Genomic DNA, 8,581 nt, shown 5'->3' with positions numbered 1-8,581 from the left:
ACATACATCATTTTTAGATGAAACATCTTACGTTTCCTTTTAAAAAAATGCTTCTAAACATTCTATAAATCTTTGTGTTGGGCAAAAAGATGGTAAAATGATCAAAACAATTTTAATTTTACTTCAGGTCTCCCCTTTTACACTGCTGCTGCTGCTGCTGCTGCTGCTGTCCTTTTCAGTCTGTACTCTCACAGGAGCTCAAGAAATTCCTCTTTGGTTTGTTGAAAATACCAAAAAACAAGAGGGCATTCCTCTGCAATATATCACACAATGATAATAAAAACATTTTATATATCAATGTATGTTTTAATTAGTCTAATAAAAGACACTATCCTCCAGAAAACAGAATGAGATAGATGAAAAAAAATCTTAAATCATATTTTATTCTCATTCATGGCATAGTGTTAAAGATTTTCCAGTTTCCATTTCAAGCAACAGTTCCACAACTAAGATACATCTGGCATTTTATTAGACAATCAAAGATATTAGAAGTGTTTTTCTCCATAATGTGAACATGTCATGCATGTCCATGCAGACTGAGTTCAGCTGGAGGGAGTTTATCCTTGTCTCCAGCTTCACAATCAGACTTCCTTCTTTGATGCAGGTTACATTCTTAATGAAGTCCCTAAGAGACCAGCTTAACTCATCAAAGTAGATTCTCTACACTTTGAAACAGACAAAAGCCCTTTAATGTGAAATTCTGACTGCCACAGTGGATTAAAAACATTTGCTTTAGTTTCATAAGCTTTCATCATTATTCTCCCCACCTGACCTGTTTCACCATATACATACATACACACACACACACACACACACACACACACACGTATATATAGATATAGATATATATATAAAACACATATCTGTAATTAAGTGTAAGAAAGTTTTTTTTTTTTAAAGCTGTGCATTATTTGAACTAATGACAATTCAAAATGACAGAACCCTTATACAATCACAAATAAAACATTTATACACCTATTTCCAATAGTGGGAATTTACAATTATGATACTGCATTTAACATAAAGGCAAAGAGATGAAGTGACCAGATTATTAGTGATTGATTCCAGCCATACAGCATGTTACTCTGTCTGAGCCATCTTAGTTTGAAGCTTGTGATACATTTTGACATGTCTCTGCAGTCAAAGCACAAGTGTAGTTAATGTTGGCTGACTCTGCTGCTTTGGTGGAATACTTAAACAGAGCAGTAGCACCACTTGCTCCCACTATTTTTCTACAATGACAAGTAAAAATTGTCAGTGTCTTCTTAGAAATGAAAGAATTATGCAGGAAAAAACATTTATGTGTCACGTGAACTCTGGCATACTAAAAAAAAGTATTGAGTTAGTTTCAGGTGAAGTCAAAATAACTAAATGCCCAACATTGTAATGCTCATACAGTAACATTTAATATCCTATTGGAAGCTACAGGCAATGGTAAGCATCACTAACATCAACCATTCAATGCTGCTTGATAGATTTGTTACAACATTGTCTGCTAGCAAATACTTGAGTTGTCCAAGTGGCTCTTGAAGAACTCCTGGACTCTTTCCCACAGGTCCAGCTGAGCATCAGAGTGGGCTTTTGGCTCCCCACCAAACAGCACATCACTCCCAATCGCTGCATGAAACCCAGATGGACAATAAGGCATGGGAGGGACTTCCAGAAAGTGTCCAGCTTTTGGATAAGAAACCAACTGAAACGTTTCTTTGCCATGATTTCTCAGCGTAGCAGCAGCCTGGTTGGCAAAAAAAGCACTGTTCCAGTTGTGGTCATCTTCAGCGACAGCAAACAGGAACTGGCAGGTAGCACGCTCGATTGGCATCAAAGAAGCCCTGTTCTCTTCCAAGGAAGGGTCTGGTAAGGCATCGCGAACATGTACGAGCCCAGAGTCTGTGATTTTAACATTCTCTATGACAGGAGAAAGTGGAGGTATCACAAGGTCTTTGTAGTGTAGAGGAATGGCTGTATTTGCATTGCAGGCATTAATACAGACAGTCGCTGAGATCCCAGAGAGAAAAGATGACATTGACAGAGCCAAAGCGCCACTATGAGAGATTGATATGATGCCAATTCCAGGGCCTTTCACCTGTATATAGAGATGCTGGGTTAAACAAGTGTTTAGATTTCTTTTTTCATAACATGTACATCTGCGAGGACAGTTTTGACTGTGAGCATATAAACAAACATGATTGTTTTTGTTCTTCAGACTTCAGCACATTCGGTTCTAATCACTTGAATAATACAGGATGTTACATTGAATGCGGAGTCTCCCCTTCAAATTAAAAAAAATGTACTTCAATACTGAAAGAACTGTGAAAAGAGGGAAAAGACTGTTCATGGCTCAAAGCACACTACCTCATCTGTGAAACCTGCTGGGAGTTCTGCTTAGACATGTATGGTTGTCAATGGAACTAGCACAGTCACTTTTATTGATTTCACTGCTGATATAAGCAAAGGGATGTCACTGGATGACATTTCATCATTTGACAGGATCTAAACATACAACCAATGCAACCAAAGAAATGCAGAGGTAAAAGGGGTGAAATATTCTCAAGTGGCCAAGCCATTTAGCTGGTCTCAGTCAGCTGAGCTGCAGTCCTCCTGGTGAAGACAAAAGGTAGCGAGGTGTCACAACAAGCAAGAGCTCATGGGGTCTGCTGTGAAGGCCAGAGGAAAATATCACCAGGGAAGATACAAAGCATCTGCTGATGTCTATTGGTCCAAGACTTCAGACAGTCATTGACTGCAAAAGATTTTCCAAAAAATATTCAAATAATTTTGTCATGTGTATATGTCCAGCTACTTTTGAATTCCTAAACACTGGATAAAGTGCTAAAAGGTCAATATCTTCAACACAGTTCTTTCTAGATTGATGTAAACCCACTCAAATTAAAGCCATTTAAAGAGATCAAGCACTCAATTAAACAAATAGTTATTTTATCTAAAAAATGTCAAAACACTGAAAAATGTCCATCAAAATTCTCATAGCCCAATCTTCAAATTGCTTCCTTTGTCTGGCAAACTGTCCAAAAATTCTAAATGTTAAAGTCAGTTAACACATCAAAATAAGAAAAGCAACTAATACTGAAAAGAAAAAGCACATCAGTACATCTGTCCATCTGCTACCACACTGATCAACTAATCATTCCAGCACTAGAATAATCTTCAATGTCGTCACCTTCCTAAAATAATGGCCTAGGTCATTTTTGACAAAAGTTTCTGTTTTGCCTAAATCATCTCCTCATGATGCAGGCCACCCCTGGTAAAATCACCTACAGCCTCAGTTGAACAGATCATGTGTTTCTACCCCTGTAGTATAATGGCCTAGGTCTAGGTTCAGTGTGGTGTGGTTCAGTTTGTTGTGTTTTCTGAAAAACCTGAAAAATTACTCAGGCCAATATTCTAAGAGGGTGTCGATATGCAAGTTTTTGTCACAGATCAATGGCTGTGACATCAGAAAGTAGCCAGCAGATGGCAACACTGACACAGTAAATACAAATATGTTTGTACTGTATCTGTAATATATTGTCACTATAAATGTTTGGACATTGTTTTCAGTTTTCCCAAGAAGTAAAACAGCAAGGTAAATTGTACATAAATTGGGATTATAAAAAGGATTTTTTTAATCTTCATTACTAACCTCTGGCCGGCTCCTCAGATATGTTACACCCTCTTCAAAGTACTCCAAATCCAAGTTTTTAGGGCTTTTCGGTAAATCCTGGTAACGTAAATAGGCCAGTGCCAGCACAACAAAATCTTTACTTGCCAAGAGGCTGGCTCTGGGTTCACTAAGACCTCCGCCAAAAGTATACAAGTCCACAATACCTGGGAATGGACCTTTTCCTGAAGAGAGAAAAAAAAAACATAAAGAATTAAAGAATATAAATTAAATAAAGAAACTTAGTACTGACACTGTTCCTAATTCTACGTATCAATGAATGGAACTCTAGTTTCATCAAAACACACTCACCTGGTGGTATGAAAAGGACTCCTCGTATTTTTCCCTCCTCCAGAGGTATTCTCTTCATCCCCTCAGTCATGTATTCTCTCTCATTGGTTTCAGATGCTAAGATAACCCCAGTCTCTCCATTCACAACTTCTAACTCTACCAGTGTTGGGCTAAGCACATTTTTCTTTGTGAATTTATTGTGCGGAGTGTCTGGTGCCATGGCCCAAAACAAACCCATGGGCTCCACACCAGTATAACTTCCTCCCAGTGAGGGTGCACGGGAGACATCCACCTGGCCAGTTTCATCGGCTTTGTACAGAGCAGAGGCCTTGAAAACAACTCCTCTGTCATCAACTAGTTTGGACCTCAGCTGCACTGGTTTGTGAGGGGCAAGTCCCTCTACTTTTACCTGCACCAGTTTATCAAAGAGACAACGAACACTGGGGAGAATTTTCAAGCGGATCTGTGAGGAAGCCATTTCAAATGTTCAGGATGTCAACAGTGAAATATATTAATTGTCCTGCTCTTTATTTTTGTTTTGCTGGTAGAGCCCTGGGGTCACCGCATCTGTCAAGGTAGTCAAGGAAAAATGAAAGTGAATGCACATGCAAAAATCACTTCTGTATGCCTCAGTGCTATGACTGTTTTTCTTAAAAACACATTCATTAACCAATTTAAAAATTTGCATTCATGAGAAATTTTACAATGTGGAGTTTCACAAAGAGTCTGGGTCTCAAAATGGTAATTTTGTATTTAGTATTTCATAAATAAGCACCAAAATATTTGCATAAACCATATCTTCAATATAAAACAGACACATTCATTCAGATATTGAAAACAATGAACCAAGTGCACAAACATTATTCTGCAGAAGGGATGAATGCAGGAAAAGGGCTTTTAAGGGCAAGTCTCTCTTACACACATGGTGATATTCAAACTCACCTTTTACTCAATTAAGAGAGTTATAGTTAGTCACATGTGCAGCACTAATGTGTTCAATGTGTTAAGTATATGGGGAAAAAACAGGATAAACTATATATGCCACTCTATGGTTTGCCACTGACTACATGTGACTGAACTGTGTCTATAGCTTGAATAATGTAGTGAAAGCTCAGCTGACGGGGTATAGGGCATGTAAGGACGAATGGCTGCAGAGTAATGTTTAACTGGGTGAAGGGTCAAGTAACGCAGTTCATTACTCTGCAGACCAAACAACAAACAACTGGCACCCAAAATGCAACAGCTAACTTCCTCCTGTTATTGTAGTTTACTTAGCTAGCTAAAAACTTTGCAGGTTTCGGCTTAATTGGGTTTTGTTTTTTACCGTTCTGGACAACAAAGGACGTAAGTGAATAATAATGTAGGTCACACTGCTTATGTCAACATCAAATTAAGATATTGTCACCTACCGACACATACCAGCATAACCTTCGAGGGTTTATCTGAGTCCTGCGCTACGAAGGAAGTAGCAATAGCAAAGGAAGCAACTGGGCTCAACCACTGTGCCTTCGAAATGGGGGTGGTGGAGTACGATTTTAGGAAAGCTTCTCCCCAATGTCTGTTTGTGTAGTGTGTTCATTACACAGTCTTATACTAGTCGTCGAAATATGTATGTAAGATATACTTATTGGATTTAAAAATAAAGGAGAAATTGTGGCGGATCGACAAAAATTAAAAGGGTCACATTCCCTATGCAATGTAAAGGTCCATATTTCTGAAAATTCATATTAACGCGATAGATAGATAGATAGATAGATAGATAGATAGATAGATAGATAGATAGATAGATAGATAGATAGATAGATAGATAGATAGATAGATAGATAGACAGATAGATAGATAGATAGATGACAGGCCCTAACAGGCTGTACAAAGAGGCCCCTAGGACAGTCCAGTGGTAATGGGAGCATTAGGGTGTGATGTCCAGACCGAAGGAGTGGCTCAAGCAGATTTCAAGGTCTCTGTCTGGAAGGGTGCATTCATGGGAACACTTAAGATGCACAGAACCATCGAACTGTTCACCAGCAAATATGAGAAAGTCAGAAACTTATACTTGTTGGTAGAAAGGCAATGCAACCACAAGATGTCAGTATTAGCACAAAGTTTGAATACTGGGAAAGCTTGAAAGGTTAGCTTCAGTCTTCTGGTACAAGAGTAATATTTAGTTTTTACCTCCCAACAGTGTAGCTTGGCATTTGGCGCATGATCCGTCTATCATTATGAACACCATAAGACAAGAACATGATAGGAAGCTCATTAGTACAGCATGTTTTTCTCTGTTGACCAGATTACTGCCCATATTTTTTCTTTAATGATCAAATTGGAAGGACATTGACCTCTGCTATCTCCTGTTTATTTCTAGGGTAGAACTGCAGGTGTCTTCTCAGAGGTTCCTTAAATGACTCAATGGCATGTCATGCCGGAGTTGTATCCTATTAATCACTAGCTGGCCAGTGCTGGGATTTCAAAACCTCTGCTGTTATGAAGATTTCCTCTAAGGGAGAAAGACGAGAAAGAATAATTCATGGACAAAGTGGGGAAATGAAGACATGACAGGATTGTAAACTCAGGATATGAGCCAGACTTAACCTGAATGAGACAAAGTGAAAGTAAAAGTCAATTTAGCAACTACACAAAAAAACACACTTTCAGACCTCTAACAATGGTGTACAACTAAAGAGAATGCTGTGGTTTTAATAAACAGTAACCTGGTTTTCGGAAACTGATGCATTATAGGCTAATTTGCCATGGCATGCATTTTTACCTTTGCAAAAAAAAAAAAAAAACCCTCTTCAGTCATTGTTGGTTGAAGAATTTACTTTGGATTAAACGATTTAGGTTGCAGTGGATTAAGGGTACAATAGTGTATGTTGTAAATGAAATTATCTTCACATTAAAGTCAAATACAATTTATGCCTTTCAAGTCAACATTTCTCTACATATTTCCTTGGTGCAAAAAAAATATATTTTAATATTTAAACATTTGCAGTAACTGATTAGCTCTCATTAGGGTATAGCTATATAGTAAACTCAAAAGATATTGCCTGCCTCTTTTAAATGCATGTTGTCAGTGAAACATTATTATTTGCAAAATTACAGTGAAAATTACAATTGCATTTAGGTATAATAAAATTTCCACACACTCATTTACTATCATCTTCCATGTGTTCATATGCAACAAAATTTTATTTTTTTATATAATACACTGTATACTTCATAAGCACACTGAGATCATATGTCTATTTGTTAAAAGCTTTTTGGGTTTAACAGCTATTCATCAGTTCAATGCTTATTTACACTGTGGTAAAGTAATGCACTCTTTCCAGTAGCTATTAAGAGACACCATTTATATTCACTCTTATTTATACTGTATATTTGTAAATAGACTGTTTGCACTATCTTTAAGATTTATTTTGCACTGAATAGGAGAAGCTCTCCAATCTCGTTATACTGTATAATGACAATAAAGCATATTCTATTCTATTCTATTCTATTCTATTCTATTCTATTCTATTCTATTCTATTCTATTCTATTCTATTCTATTCTATCAGTGGTTAGTTAACTGGAAGGGAAATGTGTGGTAGGAAAAGATGCACAAGCAGCAGGGATGACTGAAGCTTTGAGATATTTGTCAAGAATGTTGATTCAAGAACTTAGGAGAGCTTCACAAGCAGTGGACTGAGGCTGGTGCCAGTGCAAGAAGAGCTACCAAGCACAGATGTCTTCAGGAAAGGAGCGACAAGAGGTCAAGAGGAAGATGAGAAACATCTGACCCAAAAATACACTCAGGGCTGCTATCAAAGCTATCTGGGCTTCAATAATACCTCAGCAGTGCCACAGGCTCACCTCCATTTTCAGTAGTTGGAAATTTACCTTAGGAAATATTCTAATAATTTGAGACACTTGTTTTCTGATTTACATGAGCTACAAGCCATAACTATCGAGATTTAATTATTCTAATTTTTGAGCAGCACTTGTATGTACAATGACTCCCCTCTGTGCAGGGAGGCACATTGCACATTCATTTTGCATTTGCATTTTGAGAATTCTATCTTATTTTCTAGTAAATCTTTTTTTTTCTATATGTGACAATATAGAAAAAAAAACATTTCAATTTCGGTGGTAAAACAGGTTTAGATCTAAATAATATAAACAACTGTATTCTCTTTGCTCTTCCCTTTGTAATTTCTGTATTTTGGTTTTATTAAATATTAAATTAGAAATGATTATGATTCCAAAATAATTGAAATGTTTCTCTTTTTTGTCACATCAATCAATTATCAGTTCACTTCCAGCGGCAAGTAACCGATATACAGCAACAGATTCTTTGCTAAACAATTTTGTTCACATAAACCTAAGATCATCGAGTGGTGGACTTTAATTGACATCACTCACTATAACCGCACATGTATAGCAGCAATTTTCTAAAAGACACACATGACATAAAAAAACGCAATTCTAGTATTTCGTTGATACTTGCAGTTTTATTGTTCTGGATCTTAGTATATTTTTCTTCATGTTGATTTCTTTTGTCTCCACCACAGATGCTGTGCTTTTATTGTGAAATCGAGCTTTGGTTGACTTGACAGATTTGGCTCCGCCCTTTTACCGAGGTAGCCATGGAGACCGCG

At 37.2% G+C, this 8,581-nt stretch overlaps 1 protein-coding gene across 2 annotated transcripts; it reads right to left on the bottom strand.

Annotated features, from left to right (window-relative positions):
- Positions 1-364: 364 nt before the first annotated feature.
- Positions 365-5,465, bottom strand: acot20 (acyl-CoA thioesterase 20). 2 transcript variants are annotated; one of them, XM_023271760.3, is made up of 4 exons: positions 5,359-5,465; positions 3,971-4,516; positions 3,641-3,843; positions 365-2,086 (listed from the first exon to the last, which is right to left on the bottom strand). In XM_023271760.3, the coding sequence occupies exons 2-4, from the start codon at positions 4,425-4,427 to the stop codon at positions 1,496-1,498; spliced, it is 1,251 nt and encodes a 416-aa protein (XP_023127528.2). In that variant the 5' UTR covers positions 4,428-4,516; positions 5,359-5,465; the 3' UTR covers positions 365-1,495. The 2 variants fall into 2 exon arrangements, with proteins under 2 accessions (XP_023127528.2, XP_054872212.1); XM_055016237.1 differs by having other exon boundaries at positions 5,369-5,437.
- Between the last annotated feature and the right edge of the window lie 3,116 nt (positions 5,466-8,581).

The sequence above is a fragment of the Amphiprion ocellaris genome, chromosome 12, assembly GCF_022539595.1.
Source record: "Amphiprion ocellaris isolate individual 3 ecotype Okinawa chromosome 12, ASM2253959v1, whole genome shotgun sequence".
Taxonomy (NCBI): domain Eukaryota; kingdom Metazoa; phylum Chordata; class Actinopteri; family Pomacentridae; genus Amphiprion; species Amphiprion ocellaris.
The sequence above is the reverse complement of the archived record's forward strand: the minus strand, read 5'-3'. Positions and strand labels throughout refer to the sequence as shown.